The following is a 25,789-nucleotide window of genomic DNA, read 5'->3' as shown; positions in this document are numbered from 1 at the left end:
TGACCAGTGCGTGTAACATTGACCAATTTAACACCCACAATGGAAAGCCAAGCTGCCAGAAGATCCAAACGGGACCTTTTGGTAGTTGACTTAAGAAGCAGCTATGAAGGATTCATCAACTCACCCAAGAGGGAACTCCAGCAATTCCATATGGAATCTAATACCAGAAGGTCAGCTAATTTTGGGCCCAAATAATGTCACATAGTGGTACATTTGATCTTTATTGCCCAAGGGTGACCAACTATGGGTACCAGAGCTGCCCTAATGTAAGACAGTACTCAAACACACCCCATGTGCTCATTCCCACTTCCCCAAGTATAAACATTTATAACTATTTCTATTAAGTTTTTTTTTCTGAAAAGATTGGACATACTTAACATACATTTTTTAAAAAATAGGCGGGAGGGTAGACATTCTTGGAGACCATAAAAGCCGCAAGGCAAAAGAGATTCATCACCTGTTCCCACCTTTCCCATTAAAGCAGCAGTGAGTGCAACAAATCCCGAATCCCAGTCCCCCTGCGCTGCATTGGGTCGTATCTTCCCCCCCTTTACAGTGTCCCTTTTTTATCATTGATCCCATTGTTTTCCAACTATAATGATCAGGACGACACCAACAAGAAGTTGAGAGTTGAGTGGACTTTCAGTTGACACTGTCCTCATCACTAGCATCTCCCCGGTCGTCTTTGGTCTCTGTGGCACTGCTCTCATCAATGTTCTCCAGAGAGTCGGCATGTTGTATGGTCACGTCCGCGAGGCTGATGGTGGGCAAGTTGCTCTGCTCTGGGTAAAGCCATGGCTTGTGGTGGGGATTATGTTTCTTCTTCCAATCAGGATACTTCACACATGCTTTGTACATTTTTTTCATGGCCTGCAGACAGAAAAATGTTTAGTTGAGTTTCCACAGGGGTCATTGTTAACTTGCCCTAAACTGCGCTTGCCCCAAGATAATATGCAGAACTGCAGCCATCTTCTTCATCTGGTTGAGGATGATAGTTCCTCCAGTTCTCCACCAGTCAATTGGGTTTATAGCTACACAAAAATTTCCTATATTTACTATAATTTCCTATATTTTACTGGTGGATTGTAAAGCACAAAAAGTTCAGGTCTGGCCTACCTTGATCTTAGGCGCATAAGAAAGGTGCCACATAGTTGAGCTTGAAGCCAACAGACTCTGGGTACCAAGACACTGCATGTTCTGTACATGCCAAGGTCATGAAATCTTTGTTATTACTGTACGGGTGGAACAACTACATGAGTAGAGATCATGAGGATACTTAAAGGGGAAATATATCCTCCAGTGGCCAAGCTTCTCAGCAGTGCCCATTTTCCCTATAGAGCTATGCAATACAGCTCCACAGTGGTGTTTGCTCTGGCTTGCTCTAATCTAATGTCCATATTATCACCAAACTGCTCTCTAAGCATAAAAAAGACCCTGGAGGTAGTGGGAGCTGCCATGTTGCTTATAGGAAAGTACGGTACTTACCTTGGGAGCTAAAAACTGTGACGACTTATTGACAACCCACTTGGGCAAGGATCCTAAAAATGGAGAAAGAAGAAGCATAAAATGATTTGGTTTCCTTTATAGAAATGCAATGACACACATACTACCACAACCTGATCACGTTGCTACTCGGGGTTCTGGTTCAACAAGGGCAGAGCACATACATTGTTGGATTCTAATTGGACCAGGAAAGCTGCTTGTAAACAGTTTTTTTTGCCTTTAATCAATGATACATTAACTGAAATACACTGCCCAGAGATCTGATATTTGTAGATTGCAAGATCTATTGACCAGGGCACTCTTTATAATCTCTATTAATCAGTATCTGTGTGTAATTCAGTTGTTTGATGTATATGATCTCCCCCTTTAAATCACTATTAAATCACTAGCTCACCTTTTAACACTTTGCAGCCCGTGTTTCTGAAGTCTACTAAGTATTTCACTTACCTCTGGGATCAACCTGTGCCAGGTAGATCAGGGTGGAGCTTTTTGGGCCTCCGCTCTGGATTAGGTACCCAGTCTGGATCGACACAGCTCTGACCAAGTCCTTTCTTGGAGGGTATTTCTATACAGAGAGCAATGGACAAATCAATACAGGATAACCAGTTACCTCTCTAGTATGTTATCCTTGGCTCTGAAATGCTGAGCTGTGATAGTGACTAGAACTGCCATAAAGCAAGGTATGATTGCAGTTCTAATGTGATGCACATTTGACTGTAATCTCACTGGAGCAGGAACTGATGAGAATGTGAGTGGGAGCTTAAATTGCAAGATAACTGGGGCAGGGGCTGATGGGAATGTGATAGGGAGCTTAGATTGTAAGCTCAATGGGGCAGGGACTGATGGGAATGTGATAGGGAACTTAGATTGTAAACTCACTGGGGCAGTGGCTGATGGGAACGTTATAGGGAGCTTAGATTGTAAACTCACTGGAGCAGGCACTGATATGAATTTGATAGGGAGCTTAGATTGCAAGCTCACTGTGGCAGGGGCTGATGGGAATGTGATAGGGACCTTAGTTTGTAAGCTCACTGGGACAGGGGCTGATGGGAATATTTACTGTATTGGAGGGTATTTCTATACAGAGAGCAATGGACAAATCAATACAGGATAACCAGTTACCTCTCTAGTATGTTATCCTTGGCTCTGAAATGCTGAGCTGTGATAGTGACTAGAACTGCCATAAAGCAAGGTAAGATTGCAGTTCTAATGTGATAGGCACTTTTGACTGTAATCTCACTGGAGCAGGGACTGATGAGAATGTGACAGGGACCTTAGATTGTAAACTCACTGGGGCAGGGACTAAGTAAATGATGTCTAATATCTGGTGCTATATAAATAAGGGATAATGATAATTCTGATGACAGTATCCATTAGTGCAACTGTAGTGCTACCCCCCCCCAAACACACACACGCTAATCTCATTGCACACGATTTCACTGCGTTGCAAAAAGATATTTTATATGATTTATTCTTGAGTCTGCCAGTTGGTGCCATGCTGTGAGTGTGCCCACGAGTATAAATCTGCATTATGGGCTGACCCACTTTTATTAATGGAGCTGCGGAGGCAGAATAATCTCAGCACCAGGCAAGGAATCTGGCAAGGAGCAGGGCATTGGGGCTACCTATTACGGCTCTGATTGTGCCTCTGCCCCTCACTGCTGGCGGGTTATTCAAACTGGCACCAAGTGGCACAGTAAGGGGGTAATTCATTACAAAGTGTTGCAGTGAGTTTAATGAAAGATCAATTAACTAAAGATAATTAGACATACAGGTTCATGGGGAGTGTGGGCACCCAGTCTGATGCCCAGGGGAGGGGGGTGCTGAATGCCCAGGGGAGGGGGTGCTGAATGCCCAGGGTACACACTGGCCCCTCGCTGGGTTACTCACCGCGTGCTTCACGGAATAGTTCATGATGATGTAATCGTTCCCGAATGGCAGCCAGGAGCGCAGTGTGATGACATCACGGTTCTTCAGGGGTTTGGGGCACTTCCCTGTTGGCAGAGACAAAGCTGTTGAAGTTCTGTATCGTTACAACTAAATGGTATAACTAGAAGGTACAGGGGCCCCAGCCAAGTATTTCTGATGTGGCCCCCATCCCCAATTTAGGAAGGACTATAGTGTTTCATCGTTCTTCATTCTGCTTGTGTCCTATTGGTCCTGCCAATGATTGACCTGGGAAGCCTGGAATTGTAGTTCAGCAGCATCACAGACTGAGCACCTTCTTTATTGTTATTCACTTGCTGGGGCACCAGGTGGGTTTGCAAATGGGAGTTATTTATAAATACGGGGCAAATGTGAACCTGGGCAGTAACCCATGGCAACCAATCAGATGATTGCTTTTAGTGTTCAACCTACAGCTGGCTGAAAAAAGCTAATCACTGATTGGTTGCTATGGATTATTGCCCAGGTGCAATTTTGCCCAGTGTTTATAAATGAGACCCACAAATCACAGTGAACCTTCCCAGTGTCGGACTGGGATACCAGGGGCCCACCAGAAAACCTTAGATTGTGGGCCCACGTTCCAAACTATTATACCTCCTCTCCTCACTCAACCTCTTTATTCTCCTAGTCTCCTTTCTCTACTAGGGATGTAGCGAACTGCCGATTTGGTGTTCGCGAACACCGGCAAAAAAAGCGAATGTTCGCGAACAGTTCGCGAAATTCGAACACCCGCTAAAATCGTTCGATCGAACGATCGAAGGATTTTAATCGTTCGATCGAAGGATTTTCATTCGAATCGAACGATCGAAGCCATTCGATCGAATGCTTTTCATTGGATCGAATGCTTACAATCGTTCGAACGAATGGAAATCGTTCGATTTTTAGCGGTCGAAGGAATTCGAATGGTCGAATGGTCGAACGATCGAACGCGAACTCAAACTGCGAACGTTCCCAAACGTTCGCGAACATTCGGCGGACGCGAACGGTCGAAGTTCGAGCGAACTAGTTCGCGGGCGAACAGTTCGCTACATCCCTATTCTCTACATACTATACTCTATCCCAGTGTTTTTCAACCTTTTTTGAGCCAAGGCACATTTCTTTCATTGAAAAAATCCCGCGGCACACCACCAGCTGAAAATGTGAAAAAAAGCTTATATTAACAATATAAGTGCTATTGTTAATGTAAGCTTTTTTTTAAACATTGATGCATGAGGCAGAAAGTTGTCAGTAAGAAAGTAGAAGGAAACATATATGAAAAGGCCAATTGAACTTTATTATATCATCTGCAGTCTTTTTACCTGATAAGATTTTCCAAAGCAGGGTAGCGCTGCCCTCTATTTAAGCTGGTTGGGGCAATAGTTCTCTCACGAACACAGAGATTAAATTATTTTGTTATTGTGTTTTTTTGTAATAACACTCCCCCAAATATTTTATAATTGCTGCCAAGACCGTTGGGGTTTTATAAATAAACAATACTGATAATCAAATCTCAAATCTAACTAACTAGATCTGGTGCTTCAGCTAGCAACTGTGCAAAGGGAGAAGCAGGTCACTTATTATTATTTTGTTATTACAAAAAAACACTAACAAAATAATTTAATCTCTGTGTTCGTGAGAGAATTCTCACATTCATCATTCAAGGCCAGGGTAAGCTTGCTATGCCGGGTACCCACGCTATTGCCCCTACCAGCTTAAATAGAGGGCAGCGCTACCCTGCTTTGGAAAATCTTATCAGGTAAAAGTTCAATTGGCCTTTCATATATGTTTCCTTCTACTTTCTTACTGACAACCTTCTGCCTCATGCATTGCAGCCAGACAGCTAGAAATATGGTTCTCCTTATTACAGCATGGCTAAGCCGCAGGGTCTGCTTCCTTAATATTTTGATAACAGCACTAGCCGTTCACCTGTCAGTCCGTGCACTTCTGCCTTCTGCCTTCACATCGAAGCTGCGCGCAGTGCAGCCAGCGACCTCCCTGATCAGCCAACCCAGGCACGGCTCTTCTGCCCGCTCAGGTCACGTGACGTCACGTGAAAGGTCCGCGCACTTCGGCCTTCAAATTGATAGCGGCACACCTAACATTAGTTTGCGGCACACCAGTGTGCCGCGGCACACAGGTTGAAAAACACTGCTCTATCCTTCCATTAATAAGCCTCTTTGTTGCCATGAAGAAATAGGGAATGACCATGAAATAGGCCAAATGGTTAGAAGCAAGAGGCTCCACAAACACCTGGGCCCACGGGGAGTTTTCCTGGTATCCCAATGGGCCAGTCCAACTCTGAACCTTCCCTCCTTATAATTTATGTTTTCTCCCTATTTATGTCTTTTCTCCCCCAACACAATAACCCCCAACTTACAGGCATAATATCCAATATCAGCATTGACGGTCAGTTTCCCAATATCGAAGGTCTCGATGACGTTGGAGTCCCATTTCTTGCGGTACTCTATATCATGCAGGACATCATACAGCACCTCTGCCGAGACCTCTTTGCACTCCATCTTGCACTGCGGGGACATCAGAGAGAGAACACACAGTTAGTGCCAGCCAGCAGCTGAGGGTTCTGGGAGTTGTAGTCCAGCTGACATGTAGGACTAGTTCTGCCATTTTGTACTACTGCCCCCTAGTGCTGATATCTTTGTGGTGCATCAATGAGCTTCCCTGCACCCATGTTACTTACAAATGCTGTTTGTTACTAATAATAAGTAAAGTAAGATAAGGGATTTACATGGTGACAAATAACCATATTTATACACCAATGTGCTATTTGCTTGTCCCTCGGTGCAGACTAGGTCCCATTGCATGTGCAGAAGTGATAGGGTTACTGTGTTACTCCCAGATAGTGGCACATAGAGAAATTCTCATCTCAGTCACATTCACTTTGTACCAAATCCCTTGTCAGCCAATGACAACTTGCTGGGCTGATTCTTCTGTACTACTACACTGTAAGTCCTGTTAACTCTGACTCCTCTATTTTATATACTGAGGAACAGGCCTGTATATTCAATATGATGAGCTGATCCTTCTGTACTATTACACTGTAAATCCTGTTAACCCAGTCTCTTCTATTTTATTTACTGAGTAACAGGGCTGTATATTCTATATAGTGGGCTGATCCTTCTGTACTACTACACTGTGAGTCCTGTTAACCTCGTATTTTATATACTGAGTAACAGGCCTGTATATTCTATATAGTGGGCTGATCCTTCTGTACTACTTCACTGTAAGTCCTGTTAACCCAGTCTCTTCTATTTTATATACTGAGGAGCAGGGCTGTATATTCTATATAGTGGGCCGATCCTTCTGTACTTCTACACTGTAAGTCCTGTTAACCCAGTCTCTTCTATTTTTTTTGACAAGCCCACTCCAATCAGCTGCAGCCGCAGGGTCTGCTTCCTCTATAGTTACGCCCCTGGCTGCAGAGCCTAACGGAAAGGGGTTGTAACGAATCCCCAGTAACCAAAATGATCCTATTTTTTAATGGAGCCCCACTTTCCCCCTGCATCATTTTATTATTGCTAAGCTCATACGAGATTGTTCTTTGCAGGTGAAGCAATCAGCTCCTTGTTTAGTATTTATGCCTTATTATTACTGTAATATATTTACAGATCGCGAATGTTGCGCCTGCCCCCTCTGAGCTGTACCCATGAAATGCTCTCCTCTTCCTTGGGGCGGGGCTTAATGCCTTTATAAGTCTTAAGGACAGGAATGGGTTCATGTCAATTTTGAGGGTAACCATTTTTGCAGAGCTGATAAGGGGACAGAGATCCTGGTATAACTGGGATATATTGGGGCCCTACCTGCACCCCCTGACAAGTAGCAGTTCAACAACAGCTAAAGGGCAAACACTCGGATAGATTTACTTTATTATTAACGGAGTCAGCAGTTTGTTTTGCCCCGGGCCCAGCCGCTGCTACAGAGACGGATACAATATCAGCGCTGGGGGCTACATTATTGCTCATTGCTTTGCATTATGTATGAGGAACTGTTTTCTTATCTGCCATGTTTGCTGTTTCTCTGCACCGCACTGGCCCCTCGGGGCCCATCACTAGCAAACAAAACACTTCTGTGTTCACTTTCCCACCAGCACTATATGTGGCGGATATATCCATGGGGTATATACAGTATTCTCTCTATAACCTGATTCTGTGGCGTTATACAGTAAATCCAGGTTAGAATAAGGAATATTCCCTATCGCGGTGAAACGGGGGCCCACGTATTGGTCAGACTCAGTACACAATACTATTCATAGCTTTCTGTTATGACAGTTTTTCTACTGACAGTGTGGGAGGAACTTCTGTTCCCAGGAGTCTGTGCGAGCCGGTAGGCGTCAGAGTCGGAGCCAGCAGTGCAATTAAAACAAGGCTCTGTATTGTCAGCAGCAGATGGCGTCCCCAAAATATCCGGCAACTGGCATTACAGACACGGCATAAACATCTCTAAATATAAACAGCAACGCCAGATATAACCCACCGGGGGAATTAACTAGTGCTATTAATTAGTGCAACAACTAGTAGTACTCAACCACCCAACCAACCAACTAACACATCCAGGGTAATGAGTCTGACAAGGGCACAGCACATGGGCATGCAGGGTGGCACCGTATTAATGATACACTCTAGTTATTCATATAGCACATAGTGCAGCCAATCACAGCATTAGATCCCTCCAAGGCCCAGGCCCATACCTCCCAACTGTCCTGTTTTTCTCAGGACAGTCCTGAAAGTAGGGATGCACCGAATCCACTATTTTGGATTCGGCCGAACCCCCGAATCCTTCACAAAAGATTCGGCCGAATACCGAAATGAATTGGAACCCTAATCTGCATATGCAAAAAAATTCAGATTCGGTTCGGCTGGGCAGAAGGATTCGGCCAAATCCGAATCCTGCTTAAAAAGGCCGAATCCTGGCCGAATCCTGGATTCGGTGCATCCCTACCTGAAAGTCTCTGATTGTTACTGAAATGTCCCGGGTTTCTCTTCGATCCCCTGCACCGAACAGTCAAAAATAGATACAAAGTTTCTAAAATGTAATTAAGTGAGAGTCTTTTTGGCAGAGAGATCAGAACACTCAGCACCTGCACTTGGATACTTTTGATACAATTTAGGATAAGCAAAGAAACAATTGTAACAATTTAAGATAAGCAGGTCTCGTGGGGAAACTGTAACTTGCCGCTTAAAGGGCAATTCACCTTCTTTACCAAAAATGTTATAACACATAAAACCTGACCCTAAAACTTCCAGAAATGTGTTAGGACTTTCCAAAACCTGTAAAATTTTGTAAAATGAATGTGGCCATAAAATGGGTGTAGTCACAATATTTTCGCTGCACAGATCTTTTTGTCCCTCTTTCCATTTTTGAAATATTGGGAGGTATGTAGACTGACCCAGCCAACAGCACCGCTTGTCTTACTCTTGCAACTATGTAGCAGAAGCCAAGATTCCGTTCCCCACAATCAGCTGCCTTCTGTTTCATTGTTTCAATAGTCAGAACCAGCAAGGCAGAGAACAACAAACATACACAAATACTTCAGTGTCCCTTTCAGTATCTAACCAGAATGAGTGTTTACGTGGGATTAGTTGATATTCTCAGATAATCGCCACGGGATTACACAGATACTGTAACAGTAATCCCAGGATTATACATAACTTGCACTAATGCAACAGCAGACTGAGCAGAAGCTCCGAGGTAGAACTGTCAGTGTTCTGCAACTGCCAACTCCTTCTCTACCCCGCCCCTCGGCCTAGGGATTGGTAACACTAGATAGGTACCGAGACATAGCTGTTTTTTGTATTGAAAACTTTACAAGAGAATATTGACAAGAGGAAAGTGTTGGAAAGGTTACTGTCTGCTCTCATTTCCCTACAGAAATAGGGATTGGTAGCACTAGATAGGTACCTAATATATAGAGACAAGAGGAAAGTGTTGGAAGGGTTACTGTCTGCTCTCTCTCATTTCCCTACAGAAATAGGGATTGGTAGCACTAGATAGGTACCTAATATATAGAGACAAGAGGAAAGTGTTGGAAGGGTTACTGTCTGCTCTCTCTCATTTCCCTACAGAAATAGGGATTGGTAGCACTAGATAGGTATCTAATATATAGAGACAAGAGGAAAGTGTTGTAAGGGTTACTGCCTGCTCTCTCTCATTTCCCTACAGAAATAGGGATTGGTAGCACTAGATAGGTACCTAATATATAGAGACAATAGGAAAGTGTTGGAAGGGTTACTGTCTGCTCTCTCTCATTTCTCTACAGAAATAGGGATTGGTAACACTAGATAGGTACCTGATATATAGAGACAAGAGGAAAGTGTTGGAAGGGTTACTGTCTGCTCTCTCTCATTTCCCTACAGAAATAGGGATTGGTAGCACTAGATAGGTACCTAATATATAGAGACAAGAGGAAAGTGTTGGAAGGGTTACTGCCTGCTCTCTCTCATTTCCCTACAGAAATAGGGATTGGTAACACTAGATAGGTACCTAATATATAGAGACAAGAGGAAAGTGTTGGAAGGGTTACTGCCTGCTCTCTCTCATTTCCCTACAGAAATAGGGATAGGGTAGCACTAGATAGGTACCTAATATATAGGGTAATGAGGGGAAGATATTAGAATAGTTACTGTTAAAGGGATAGGTTACTGCCATCAGTTAATAGTGCTGCTCCAGCAGAATACTGGCAGAAACCTTTGCATCAGAATCAGACAGGGCGACCCTTATTACACTATTAGAAAGCAATACAAAGCAGTTGCTGCTTATCAGCGTAACACCCTTTACTCAACTCCCCGCACCCCTTCCAGCCCAGTGCTAACAATACAAGATCCCGTGCATGAAGAGCAATTTATTTAGTGAACTTTCTTTGATGTGCACAGGGAGTGGGGCCAATGATAAATGTTCCTCCAGTAAGTACACAACTCCCAGCTATGCACAGAGTGACCCATGTCACATGCAGTTTCCAGTCCTGGGGGGAGATGACAAGGTGCAGACACATTTTGGGTGCAGTCTAAATGGAGAGGAGGTTTCGCACGTTGGGCTAAGGGGTCCCATTGGAAGGAACAGTAAAGGGTTATACAGTCTATTATTTCCTATGGAAATGTGGGGTCCTTGAGACCTTTTGGAGCCCCTCAAGTACACAGGAAAAGACTATGGATTTGGAATAATCAGACTCTTGGAACAGGGTGTATTCAGGGGTTGTGATCCTAGCATGCAATGTGGCAGCTCCAACACAAACAGTAAAAATCATTAGAAGGTCAGTCTGATTAAACATTTATGGAAAAATACATGGAGAGAAAATGCTGAATATATTATGGGTCATTGTTGACTTAATAACGCACTGGTCGGGCTCTGGGCCAGTCCCACGGTGAGCTCAGATGTTTGTACAGGGAGGATGGGAAATTCCTCTATATTAGTCAGGTAAGGGCCTATTGATCTGTCCTGGATCCTAAATGAACATTCCACATCCGCGTACCAAGGGACCCATTTGTTCCCACGGCAACTAGTTAGTTGTTTAATACTTAATCAAGCCAGAGCCTGGTTTTATCTCTCATATCTCTCGAAAGCTGTATGCACAATGCAGCCTCACAGTAAGAGAGAGGCAGCTGAGTGTGTGCCGAACCCTTGGGCTAATTACATTTGATAGGCTCAATAATGTTTTTTTTTTCAAAATCATGATTTCCAGCAAGTGGCACCCGAAAAGGAGCCTCAGAATAGGGGGAGCTTCCTATATGGTACATAAGATTTCAGATCCTAGCGCAGCTCTGCTGGACTCCAACTCCCAGCACTGCATATAAGCAACATCTAAAGACCCACACAGCTCAGCAGATATACGAGATGGGGGAAAGGGGCTGTATATAAAATAAAGTCACACTCAGTGGTCAGCAGTTCAACAAGGCTTTGTCCCTGTGGGCAAAAATGACTCTAAAGATCTTACAGTGCAGAGTAATTGCCTCCATGAGATCTCTTTTGTGGTTGCTGGGGTCACTGACCCTAACAGCCACCCAGCACTGCACACAAGGGTTTAGAAGAGATAAAAAAGCAAATTGAAGGGAACACATGTAAGTTCAGGACCCCACATATCCTCAGGGGAAATCCCTGCCCTCCTGACCTGTGCTGGATATAGATCTTTGTGTTGTGGGCGGGGGGCATCAGAATGAATGGCATGATGGGTAATATAACCCAGATATGGAGGACATAAAACTGCGACTATGATATTAGGGAAGACACATTTGTCCTAGGGCCCTGAATTCCAAAGGGGTCCCTTGTCCTCAGTAACATTACAAATGATAATAATTCACATTTTGTATTCACAGTATTACCCAATATGTGGCCTGACAGCTGCTGTAGATGTGCAACTCCCAACACCCACTGATAGACCAGACCCCCCCCCTTTACATGGGGAGGCAATCACGAGCCGTGCAACAATGGGACTCGCTGGGACACGTGAACTGCTGAGCAGGGAGAGAGCATGGTGGTGCTGATGCGGTTGCTAAGCAACAGGAAATGCTTTGAGCTGATGCCTCTTCACCAGATGAAACAAAAAAGATCCTCTCTGTAATGATGGGGGAGAGCGAAAGGGAGCAGGGGGCTATGCAGATCTGTTATAAATAATTTACCAGCAATATAAAGTCATCGGATTTTCTAGAATGTTCCCAGAGCATGAGCTCTGCAGAACAGAACCCGATTTTCTTACAGTTCAACTATTCAGTAAGGCACCTCCTGGGCATCCTGTGCTTAGCAGTCGTGCATTCTCCTATACACCAGTCTACAGACTGACATCCCTCATTTCTTAAAGGGGAAGTAGCGTATCATATGATCAAAGAGCAGGTTTTGGGCAAGGACCCGTGTTGCACAGGCAATAATGATGTTTCAGACCCACAACACTTCCCACTGGTGCTAATGGAAACAGATTCAGGGTGCAGAATGGGCTCTGGAAGGGGGCCCAGGCTGGAGGCTATTTACATTGCAATCTCAGGATTGATGCTTCTGATGCTTCCGCTGCGTGTGGGAAACTATAAAAACCTTGAGCTGCCTCTGCCATTAAATATTAAAGGGTTTTTGCACTGGAAGAACAGGAGTGCTGATATCACTAGGCCCTTTGGAACATCACTTCCTCCATCTCTATCACACATAGGGTTAATGGGGTAAATGTAAATGTTACCCATAGCATCATATTGTAGCACCCTGGTCCTTCCACCCAACACAGGGGCTCATTTGTCAGGAGTGAAAATAGAGTTCAGCTCAGGTTTCCAAGAGAGGAACTCTGTGTACTTTATAGTGGAATTTTAGGGGCATATATTTTGCCACTGTTTGATAAATCTGTCCCTACAGATGATAAACTAATGAACAGATTGATTTGCTGAACTCTATTTCCCCATTTGAGAAACATGACCCTGATACAATTAGCTACATTATAACTAAGCCACATTTATGATAGTGTAAGAGTGAGATTTTGGGCAGGGAGGTGAAAAGCTGACAGTTAAAGTGGCACATGAGAGTGGGATAATGTGTCAGTTGTAGTGGAGTTGTCGTGCAGAGAGTGGGGCAGTTAATGACTCTAATTAGTGGTTTCCATGGTGCTGCTGCCCTGGGGTCGGAGCAGTCACTATTGCTGCTGGAGGGGGCTGTGACGGCTTAATGGAGAAGATTAAACTATTACATTAACCCCTGAGGGATCTGAAATATTATATTGGTGACAAGTGCTGGTACCAGTCATCCCATTGACTCTCACAGAGGGCAGAGGAGGATGATGATGATGGCACCCATTGGTTTGACTATAATGTAAAATGCTCCTACTCCTACTGTTTAGGGGGCCCTCAAATGCTGCAGAGCCCAGAAAAGTAATAGTTATTTCTCTTCCAACCCAGCTAGGAGCGCAGATCATAACACAGTCCCACGTGTGCACCGCTTAACCGACTGCAGATATCAAATTAGCCACAGTGAGATCAACAAGCCTATATACTGTATATGACTCAGAGTTTCCGCTCTTTCCATTCACTGCTCATCTCTGTAGCACTGGGAAAGAATGAAACGCAGAAACATATTTTCACTTAATAAGGGTCTAAACATGGGATACAGGGTCCAGCACAGTGAGGGCTGATTTACATTGTAGCAGCAACTTAGTTGCAGGAATGTAGTTGCAAATATCTGAAACTTTCTTGAGCTTGGAGAAACAGGCTGCTTTCTGATTGATATTAGGAACTGTGGCATAACTAGAGGTTACTGGGCCCCAAAGCTGTATCATTGAAGGGCCCCATAAACTTTGGGAATAAATTCCACAGGCAAATAATGACAGTGTTCCCATCATTCAGTGGGGCAGCAAATAGCTGAGCAACAGCAGGACTGTGTAAGAGAGATGCCACATCATGAGAATGATCCACTAAAGGTGTGTTTGACACATTATTCCATGGTCTCATTGAGAGTGAAAAGGAATTAGGAAGGAATTAGCTCCAGGATCATTATATTAGTGATTGGGATAAATGAATGTTACTGGGCTGAAAAGGTGACTGTGCTGGATCAACAGGTTGTGCCGCCAGACAGCAAGTAATGGAACCAGTATATCATTATTAGCAAAGTCTGGTTCTGGCACAACTCAGAATGAAAGAGAGTCAACTATATTAGAAGTAGGACTGGGGTGGAACTGACTCTTGTGCAGCCGGTGCAGGGGGGTTGGGGTGGAACAGGCACATTCAATGTGTGATAAAAATGAATTACAGTTAAGAGGTTTTTGGTTCATTGCATACTGTAGCTTCCTGTACTGTCTTTACTGTATGTACTGAATTTACTGTATACACTATGTGTACTGTGTGCCTGTGTTTACTGTATTTACTGTATATACTGTATGTGCTGTATTTACTGAGTGTATTATATGTACTGTATACACTATACAGTATGTACTGAATTTGCTGTATACACTGTATGTGCTGTATTTACTGAGTGTACTATATGTACTGTCTTTACTGTATACACGGTATGTACTGAATTTACTGTATACACTATGTGTACTGTGTACCTGTGTTTACTGTATATGCTGTATATGCTGTATTTACTGAGTGTACTATATGTACTGTATACACTGTGTGTACTGTAATTACTGTATATACTGTATACACTGTACTGAATTTACTCTATAGACTTTGTGTACTGTATACCTGTGTACTCTACTGCCTGTACAGTATTTACCATATATTATATGTACTGTATACACCATACACTGCATGTACTGTAATTACTGTATGTACTATATGTACTGTATATACTATACACTGTTTGTACTGTAATTACTGTGTGTATGTTTTTTACAGTGTACTATATGTACTGCATACACTATACACTGCATGTACTGTATACACTGTGTGTACTGTAATTACTGTACATACAATATGTACTGCATGTCCATTTTTTACTGCATTTAATGTATGTCCTTTTTGGGCTGTATTTAAAGTATACATTTTATGTACTTTATTTACTGTGCATACAATAGGTACTGTATGCACCATACACTGTATGTACTGTATTTCCTATATGTACGCTATTTGATTTTTATACGGTATGTTCTGTATACTCCATCTCCGGCATTTACTGTATGTACTGTATTTACTGTATATTCTGTATTTACTGTGTGCCCCTGCCCTGAGATTGTGCTGAGGAATCCGCTGTCACATACAGAGACTGAGCCCCACAGTGTGACACAAAGACTGTAAATCCCTGCAGACTGATGGCAATGAGTGTGGCTGGGGGATCACTAGCTGATGTCACTCTCCTATCAGAATGGATCATTATTTGCCAAACACATCAAGAGATTCTGAGCCCACGCAGCTCCCTCCATCTCCAAAAATACCTTCTCATTCAGGAATCACCTCTCCCTGCCGAGCCCCTAATCTCTGAGCAACAGGGAGATGTCTCTCGGCTCTACAGCAACAATTCTATTAAAGGGGCATTGGGTAGGATTTACTTGGAGAATGGAAATGTGTTTTTATTCATCCTTATCTGTTATACAACTGACTCGCTCTGGGACTTGTGTTATTGTTATAATCCTACATCGACACACACACACGTTAGGGCCAATGTCATGAGGAGCCAATGAACCTGCATATTGAGGAGCAAGTGTTTCTCTTCCATGTTCCTGAGTCTCGCACCTGCAGCTACAGGAGAAAAGAACTAGATCTGAGGGCAGATTTGCCCTTTCCAGCAATGGTGAACTCAAATGTCACAAATAACTTCCTGCTCCAGCAGCCAATCAGATGGTGCCCCGAGCAATGTCACTGACACGGGACACAATGAGGCGGTATGGGGAGATACAATCTGGGGTGAGACAAAGGTGCAGTTCTTGTTGCCTCTCTCCTCTTGTCACATGGGACATTCTGTGTCCCCCCAATAGCTCAGGAATTAGCCACACTGCTGCCATATTGATTTCAACATGGCTGGGGTGACAATGGAGTGAGCAGTAGCTTAAAGGGGTTGTTCACCTTTAAATTACCTGTTAGTATGATATAGAGAGGGATTTTCTGAGACCATTTGCATTTGGTTTTCATTTTTTATTATTTTTGGTTTTTGACTTATTTAGCTTTTTATTCAGCAGCTCTCCAGTTTGCAATCTTAGCAATCTGGTTGCTAGGGTTCAAATTACCCTAGCAACCATGCACTGATTCGATTAAGAGACTAGAAAATAAATAGGAGAGGGGCTGAATAGAAAGATGAGGAATAAAAAGTAGCAATAGTAATACATGTTTAGTCTTACAGAGCATTTGTTTTTAGATGGGGTCAGTGACCCCCCCATTTGAAAGTTGGAAAGAAGAAGAAGGCAAATAACTGAAAAACTATATTAAAAAATATAATGAAGGCCAATTGAAAAGTTGCTTAGAATTGGCTATTCTATAACATACTAAAAGTTAACTTAAAGGTTAGCCACCCTTTTAACTCTCACTGTTATTCAGACTGGCTGTGGATTGGCAAATGGCAGTTTTGATTTTTGGGCCGCTAAATACTTGAAAATTGAATCCAGACGTGGGGCTAATTCACAGTGAAAATTCCCTCTGTTACAGATACAGCAGATAGTTCCAAGACAGAATTTGAAAGAAGCAGAAGCGTGAGATTAAAATATAATTGAGGAGTCGTGAAATGTAAGCTCTTTACCCAATATATTCCAGCACACGTTCACCAGCCGACCCCTCGCTGCTCATGTATGAGAAAGACCTTGTGCTGAACTTACTGGGTCGCTGAATAGATTAGAGGCAGCTCGTTGGGCCTTTACAAATAGAACCAATTCACTGATAACGTCTTTTAATCAGACGCTTTAATGCTGGAAAGTGACTCTTATTAGGGAGATTTCTCCAGCCGCAGTTTAACCCATCTGATATGCCCTTTACATGCCCTTTAACGGGAGAATATAAATGGAAATGTGAAGAACACTGTTTGGGTCTCCCCTGGAGTTAATATGGGGGCCCCTGTAATGCTGGGGCCACAGCAACAACTGAGTTATTCTAAATTGCTGGAATAGTCCCAGAGAACAGGGAGCAAGTTGTCAGGAACATGCTGCTCCGCTGGGTACAATGTCCAGTTTGTATGAAGAAGAATAAGAAGAACCGGTTCCACGTGAGATAGAAGCCGGCCTGGCAGGGACACAAAGGAAAGGCCCAAATAATGACTAATCCCACAGGTATTACAAATACACACAAAGGAGAAATTCAGGTGAAACTTCTGTAACACCCCCTCTCCCCTCTCCTAACCTGTAATACTGGAACCTTATCCCTCCCTCTATTCATCAGGCCTGGGGCCCTGGGGCAGAGCAAGGTAATAAACTACATTCATATAGATTTGACTAATTCTAGGATTATACACATATTAGTGCACCATCAGCAGTGAGAATGAGGGGCCAATTAGTGGGGTGTGTGTGTCTATATGTGGGGATGTTAATGGGGATGTTCACCTTCCAAACACTTTTTTCAGTTCAATAGGTTTCAGAGTGTTCTCCAGAAATAAAGACTTTCTTTCAATCAACCTCTATTTACTGCTGTTTTTCCAAAATCTAAGTTTAAAGTGTAATGTTCCTGTCTGTGCTGTTTGAGTCTGACGGCTCAGTAATTCAGGTGCAGACTGTTACAGTTTTGCAACATTTAGTTAATTCATTTCTCAGTAGGATCTATGGGGAATAGAAGTACAACTATTGTATCAATTCTAACAGCTGCCTGTAATTCTGAAACCCAGAGATTTTTCTCAGCAGGGACAAAGATAAGAAATGTATAAACCAAATGTATCAATTTAGAGCATTTTAGAGGGTCAGCGACCCCTTGAGCTGCTTTATAAGGTGATACATGAAACGTTACACTTCAATATCAAAAAAACAGTCACACATAGAAAATAGAAAGTAATTGGTAAAAGTCTTTGTTTTGGATGAACTGTCTGAAAAAAGTGTTGGAAGGTGAATCGTTTATATTCTTTTACAATGCATCAGATAGAATAAAGTAGGATCTGGGGCCCTGGTGCAGTTGCACCCCCTGCCCCCCAATGTTATGTCACTTTGGACAGTGATCCAAATGGTATTTGTCATATGTGTAGTTGTGTAACACTAAGTCTGACTGTCACCCAATGTTTCTATATATCTGTAACTTTGTTATGAGCTAAGGGGGCCCAGTCTGAAGTCCAGTTAGGGGGAGATTTGGGGTGAGTGGTTATTTGTGTCCTGGGTACCCCTGGAACTATAGCAGGGTGACACCCCAATGTTTATATATATCTGTAACCTTGTTATGAGCTAAGGGGGCCCAGTCTGAAGGCCAGTTAGGGGGAGATTTGGGGTGAGTGTTTATTTGTACCCTGGGTACCCCTGGAACTATAGCAGGGTGACACCCCAATGTTTCTATATATCTGTAACCTTGTTATGAGCTAAGGGGCCCAGTCTGAAGGTCAGTTAGGGGGAGATTTGGGGTGAGTGCTTATTTGTACCCTGGGTACCCCTGGAACTTTATCAGGGTGACTGTTACCCCAATGTTTCTATATATCTGTAACCTTGTTATGAGCTAAGGGGACCCAGTCTGAAGGCCAGTTAGGGGGAGATTTTGGTTGGGTGATTATTTGTGCCCTGGGTACCCCTGGAACTATAGCAGGGTGACTGTTACCCCAATGTTTCTATATATCTGTAACCTTGTTATGAGCTAAGGGGGCCCAGTCTGAAGGTCAGTTAGGGGGAGATTTGGGGTGAGTGCTTATTTGTGCCCTGGGTACCCTTGGAACTATAGCAGGGTGACACCACAATGTTTCTATATATCTGTAACCACAGTGGCGTAACTACTGGGGGAGCAGGGGGTGCGATTAGACCAGGGCCCGCACCCCCTCAGGGCCCCCCGGCAGCTCGAGCGCCACTGAGTTCTTCGGGCGATTCCAGGCGTACGGAGGGGCGGGGCCCGGCTGCACTTCCCGTGCCAGTGCCGGCCCCCTCTAGTTATGTTACTGTGTAACCTTGTTATGAGCTAAGGGGGCCCAGCCTGAAGTGACTAAATATAGGGGTACCTTTGGGCACTATCAGCCCTTGGATTCTAGGTACCCCATTTAGCATGCTGTGTGCACACAATTGCTATTAGATTTATGATAATGTTACAAAGGGCAATGATGAGTATTTTCTCCATATCATTGCTGGTGAAATACAGACATTTAGCTCAGTGATAGTTATGCAGACCCTGATGGAGCACTGGGAGGTCAGACAATTATCAGTAGGAAATGAGCATTTCAGAGAAATAAATTGCTTGACCCTCAAGTGCACCAGAAAGGCCCAAGCAAATACAATTCAGGGCAGTGGAGGGGCAATTGCACACCCAAGTACCACTGCTCTTGTGGAGCTAAAATAAAAATTAAAATAAAGTTTCTACTAACATTGATCCCCCAGGCTGCAGACTCCCTGATACAAAGTAAAATGAGTTGGTGTGAGTGATCACTAATCTTCACCTGCTTCAGAACTACATGTCCCAGCATCCTCCAAAACTCACACACACACATATTTTATATATATAATTGATATGGACATTAAATGTTTAGCTGAGGCAGAATTATATTGCTGTTCTCACTAACTGAAACACAAATTCCACCTGCCTATATCAAAATGCAAGCTCTGCAGGTCAGGGCTAGGCTAATTGTGATAATTATTTGTAATAATGATACATACATAACAGGAAGAGGGAACTCCTGGGGGTTTCCATAACAATTGGGTGGATAATCTCAGATGTATTGTATGGTTGTTTCAGGTATACTGTAAGTACTAAATTGACCATGGTGTGTGTGAATGTTATATGGACCTTAGACTGTAAGCTCACTGGGGAAGGTACTGATAAGAATGTAATAGGGACCTTAGATTGTAAGCTCATTGGGGCAGCAGCTGATGGGAATATGATAGGGACCTTAGATTGTAAAATCATTGGGGCAACGGCTGATGGGAATATTATAGGGGCCTTAGATTGTAAACTCACTGAGGCAGGGACTGATGGGAATGTGATAGGGGCCTTAGATTGTAAGGTCACTGGGACAAGGGCTGATGGGAATATTTACTGTATTGGGGTTCCACGTGATGTTTGTATAATATGTTGTACAAGTGGGAGCAGTTCCCATCCCATGGGGGTCGCAGACTGATTTATATGGCTGAATTCCCAATGTATTTGCTATAGGACATTTATTGAATTGAGGCGTCCCAGATGGACTTTACCGGGGTCTCACACTAGTACATGACACAATTTGGGGTTCCATCGGAATGATATGGGGGCTGATCAGGCAGCAGTAAAGTAGATACAAATGTAACTATGAGCAGGTGTAGCAGTAGGTCGGGGATACAGCGGTTCCTTACCCTGATCTTGTGCAGAGCTCTCTCCTCCTCCAGGATCTGGATCCACACGGTGACCCCGGATTTGCTGTAAGTCATGGTCCAACCGGCGTCAGAGTAGCACTCGCTCCTGAAGTTCTGGAAGTCCCGATCGTCAGGGATCTGCACGGAGTCGCGGGACATGGCGCAAAGGCTGACAGTGAGGACTGACAGTGAGGGATGACAGTGAGGGATGACAGTGAGGCAACAGCAGAAGACTGGGAGAAGTGGCAGTGCCCGGGATCGGGAGGGAACGAGTCTCACACACACGGATGTTCCGATCAGTCTCACCGACACTGGGGCCTCCCTGCGACACACATATGGCAGCTCCCCCAGGCCAATAATCCGGTTCTACCAGCCGAGCAGGTACATCTGGAACGTCTCCGACCCCTCCGGCTATAGGAGCTTCTGAATCACCGGTGTCCCCTGCGCTAATGAACAGGGACAATCCCTCTGCCTCAATCTGCTCCGAGTGTTAGTGACTCTGTGTGATAGTGTGTGTGTTAGTGTGTGTGTTAGTGTGTGTCTTTGCAGCTGAGTGGAGGGGTCACTGGTGTGTGTTTAAAAGGGGCTCAGTGTGAGTGATCAGATCTGTGAGTAGACACTGACTGGACATGATATATTTATGTACATCCACCCACTTACTGCGCAGCGCAAAGTACACACCCCCTGTACACACCACTGTCCCTGGGTCTTATACCCTGCCAGATTCACTAAATGTGCCTGTACCAACCTACTGGGTAACCCCTAACTGTCAATTTACCTGTAAGTAACATCCAGAGTAACCCCTTAATTCAAATTTGTAAGTATTTGCCTGGGTAACTCCTAACTGTCAATTTACCTATTACATCCAGAGTAACCCCCTTAATTCCATCCTGCAAGTAATACCCTGGATAACCCCTAACTGTCAATTTACCTGTAAGTAACATCAAGAGTACCGGTAACCCCTTAATTCAATTTTGCAAGTATTAGCCTGGGTAACTCCCAACTGTCAATTTACCTATTACATCCAAAGTAACCCCATAATTCCATCCTGATAGTAATATCTTGGGTATCCCCTAACTGTCAATTTACCTGTAATTAACATCCAGATTAACCCCGTAATTCAATCCTGCCAGTAATATCTTGGGTATCCTCTAACTGTCAATTTATCTTTTAGTAACATCTAGAGTAACCCCCTAATTCAATCAATTCAATCAACTGGAAGAATAGACTAAGATATTGAAGAGGCAGAGTGAGGTGAGAATATAATTGTGACAGTGGCCTGGGGGCTAAGGTTTTCTTGTGGCCCCCCTGGGATCCCAATCTGACACTGCATTACTGAACTAGGGGTAAGTAGAAGAGTATGATTGGTAAATTCATCCCGTTTTGCAAAAAAACAAAGAATTACTCACAGATTTGCTTCCCACCATTACCCAATGAAGGAATGAGAGTTTTGGGAGTGATCACTGGGCTTTTCAGCTGGATCAAGGTATAATGACATTATGTGGAGTGACCTACCTCAGGGGCAGAACTAGGTGAGAATAGGGCCCCAGGGCCCAATTTTTTCTACCCCCACCCTATTGCTATTTCTTTCATTGGGGGATCATTTCCCAGTATTCACCGCCAGCTGCCGTAGTCTTGCATCAACGGACAGGGACATCTCATTGCTGATTGGTTGCTATGGGTTACTAGAAATGTTTCACTTGCTAGTACATAATCCCCTTATATTGAGAACTAGTTGGAGAAAGCTCTTTTGCCAAGGACCATTGGTTTAGAGACTTCAGTGCTGGTATTAGGCTTATGGCACCCAAAATGTTTTATCTGCAGGGGCAGAGAAGTGTCCCATAACACCCCCACAAAGCAATATCATTTAAAGGGAAACTGCTGCATAAAAAAACATTTTGTCTACATAAGTTTCCTTGATTTACAGCTCAGAGAGCTTTGTTTGCTGACAGCTCAGATACTGCCCATGAACAGATGCTGGGCAATAAAGCTTTATCTTAAGCCGCCCATACATGGCTGGTAACAGCTGCCTACTGGGCCCCTTCAGATCTTATTGGCTTGTGTATTGGGCCAATCTGACCAATATCATGGGGGAAATCAACCAGAGTGAATGGTGGGAGGAAGATGCATGGCAGTTGCGCGTGGACAGTAGCATTTATCTGCTGTTTGTGCCCATAGCCTTATACTCCTAAAAATATGCCTTCAAATGTTATCTTTGTGCAGCATTAAAGGAGTTGTTCACCTTTAAATTAACTGTTAGTATGACGTAGAGAGGGATATTCTGAGACAATTTGCAATTGGTTTTCATTTTTAATTATTTGTTGTTTTTTAAATTATTTAGCTTTTTATTCAGCATCTCTCCAGTTTGCAATGTCAGCAATCTGTTTGCTAGGGTCCAAATTACCCTAGCAACCATGCATTGATTTGCATGAGAATATCTAATATAATTAGGGGAGGGTCGGAACAGAAAGATGAGTAATAAAAAGTAGCAATAACAATAAATGTGTAGCTTTAGAGAGGATTTGATTTTAGAGGGGGTCAGTGACCCCCTTTTGAAAGCTAGAAAGAGCCAGGAGAAGAAGGCAAATAATTCATAAACTATGAAAAATAAATAATGAAGACCAATTGAAAAGTTGCTTAGAATTGGCCATTCTATAACATACTAAAAGTTAACATGAAGGTAAACCACCCCTTTAAATGAAACGCCCCCCAAAACCTCACTAGCACCAACCAGCAGTCCCACTTCTGCCGGCAGCTACTGTAGGTCTTATTCAGTCAAGGTGGAGGGTTATTCCATTCAGGGAGGGAGTCACTGTTCTATTTCCATAGGATTAATATTTAACTATTAAATTAAGGATTAATATTCTAATATTCACTGATGTCCTGCTCCCTGGGGATCATAGAATCAGAACACAGAGCCTTGATTTATACCCATAATCCCCCTGGCCTGTCTGATGGCTGCAGCATTGGGATGGGACTATTAAGGCAAAGTCACACTGAGAAACACGGGGGGCACTACTGGGAGTAGCGGGGTGCAGACTGAAGGAGATTATAGACAGCAGAGGCAGAGAAATATTTGGGAGGATGGGGGTTGCCCAGGAACATCTCATAGGATGTCATTGCTGAACTCACTGGTCCTGGGCTTGTGCTCATGTCAGTGTGGCTAGTGCCATGTTCCAAGACTACTCAGCTACACAGTCACAGTGCCACATACACATAGTTCCAGCAATGGGTGAAGGCAATTCATAATTGCACCAATTTCACACTGTAATCAGATGCAAACCAGGGAATTCTAGTTATCACTACAATTTTATGCATCAGGGGAGCATCAATATATGGGGTGGCTTTATCTTCCAATCATCACTATCATCACTCACCAGGATAACCAGTGTCTGACACCCGTACTAACAGGCTTATTGACTTATGCGCCTATTCCTTAACTCAGTGATCCCCAACCAGTAGCTCATGAGTAACATGTTGCTCTCCAACCCCTTGGATGTTGCTCCCAGTGGCCTCAAAGCAGGTGCTTGTTTTTGAATTCCAGGCTTGGAGGCAAGTTTTGGTTGTATAAAAACCAGGTGCCCTGCCAAACAGAGTCTCAGTGTAGGTTGACAATCCACATAGGGTCTACCAATAGCCAATCACAGCACTTATTTGGCACCGCAAGAACATTTTTCATGCTACTGTTGCTCCCCAACTCCTTTTACTGCTGAATGTTGCTCACGGCTTCTAAAGTTTGGGGTCCCTGCCCTAACTCTCTGGAGAAGTTCAGACCCCCATCCCCTAAATCTCTGGAACGGTTCAGAGACCCCCATCCCCTAACTCTCTGGAGCAGTTCAGACCCCCATCCCCTAACTCTCTGGAGCGGTTCAGAGACCCCCATCCCCTAACTCTCTCTGGAGCAGTTCAGACCCCCATCCCCTAACTCTCTGGAGCGGTTCAGAGACCCCCATCCCCTAACTCTCTGGAGCAGTTCAGACCCCCATCCTCTAACTCTCTGGAGCGGTTCAGAGACCCCCATCCCCTAACTCTCTGGAGCAGTTCAGACCCCCATCCCCTAACTCTCTGGAGCGGTTCAGAGACCCCCATCCCCTAACTCTCTGGAGCAGTTCAGACCCCCATCCCCTAACTCTCTGGAGCGGTTCAGAGACCCCCATCCCCTAACTCTCTGGAGCGGTTCAGAGACCCCCATCCCCTAACTCTCTGGAGCAGTTCAGACCCCCATCCCCTAACTCTCTGGAGCGGTTCAGAGACCCCATCCCCTAACTCTCTGGAGCAGTTCAGACCCCCATCCCCTAACTCTCTGGAGCAGTTCAGAGACCCCCATCCCCTAACTCTCTCTGGAGCAGTTCAGGCCCCCATCCCCTAAGTTCAAAGGAGCGGTTCAGAGACCACCATCCTCTAACTCTCTTTAGCAGTTCAGACCCCCATCCCCTAACTCTCTGGAGCGGTTCAGAGACCCCCATCCCCTAACTCTCTGGAGCGGTTCAGAGACCCCCATCCCCTAACTCTCTGGAGCAGTTCAGAGACCCCCATCCCCTAACTCTCTGCAGAAGTTCAGACCCCCGTACCCTATCTGAGCATGAGGGGGGCTGCACTGCTCAGTAGGATTTTCTTACCTGCCCCATAAATACAGCTGGTTTTTGGGCATTCACTGGCCAATAAGCTTCAGACTTAGGCTAGAGGGGTTGAAGGGCATAGGGCGAGGTTACATTAGTGTTTGGGGGAAGCTGAAAGAAAGGCAAATAAATATTTGGACAGAGAAGGGTTTGTTTCCTACTAGAGAAGCTTTGGGTAATGGGAGTCAGTAGAAGTGACATGTCTGTGCCACTTACAGTAAGTACCCGGTGCCGGGGAGCAGATTTGTTGGTGCTTCTGTTGCTTTACAGACCTGCACCCTCATTTTGTCACACAGGAGCCCCCCCACGTGCTGATTGTGATTTATCACCCCCCCCCCCAGTCAGGAAGGTACATGAGCGTCACTATCTGACCCACCCACTGTATCCGTCACTTACAGGCTCTTTCACTGACACCATGTTGTCTTATTACACACACTATGGCTTATTATACACACTATGGCTTATTACACACACTATGGCTTATTATACACACTATGGCTTATTATACACACTATGGCTTATTACACACACTATGGCTTATTATACACACTATGGCTTATTATACACACTATGGCTTATTACACACACTATGGCTTATTATACACACTATGGCTTACTATACACACTATGGCTTATTACACACACTATGGCTTATTTTACACACTATGGCTTATTATACACACTATGGCTTATTATACACACTATGCCTTAATATACACACTATGACTTATTATACACACAATGACTTATTATACACAATATGCCTTAATATACACACTATGCCTTATTATACACACTATGACTTATTATACACACTATGACTTATTATACACAATATGCCTTAATATACACACTATGCCTTATTATACACAATATGCCTTAATATACACACTATGCCTTATTATAC

At 43.9% G+C, this 25,789-nt stretch overlaps 1 protein-coding gene across 1 annotated transcript; it reads right to left on the bottom strand.

The window, feature by feature from the left end:
- Positions 1-355: 355 nt before the first annotated feature.
- stard10.L (StAR related lipid transfer domain containing 10 L homeolog) lies at positions 356-20,738 on the bottom strand. The gene is given in 6 exon segments (NM_001094732.2): positions 356-870; positions 1,486-1,538; positions 1,951-2,068; positions 3,394-3,497; positions 5,804-5,951; positions 20,264-20,738. Coding segments are annotated over 6 exon segments (810 nt in total). The 5' UTR covers positions 20,423-20,738; the 3' UTR covers positions 356-642.
- Positions 20,739-25,789: the final 5,051 nt, after the last annotated feature.

The sequence above is a fragment of the Xenopus laevis genome, chromosome 2L, assembly GCF_017654675.1.
Source record: "Xenopus laevis strain J_2021 chromosome 2L, Xenopus_laevis_v10.1, whole genome shotgun sequence".
Classification (NCBI taxonomy): domain Eukaryota; kingdom Metazoa; phylum Chordata; class Amphibia; order Anura; family Pipidae; genus Xenopus; species Xenopus laevis.
This window is presented reverse-complemented; position numbering and strand designations above follow the sequence as displayed.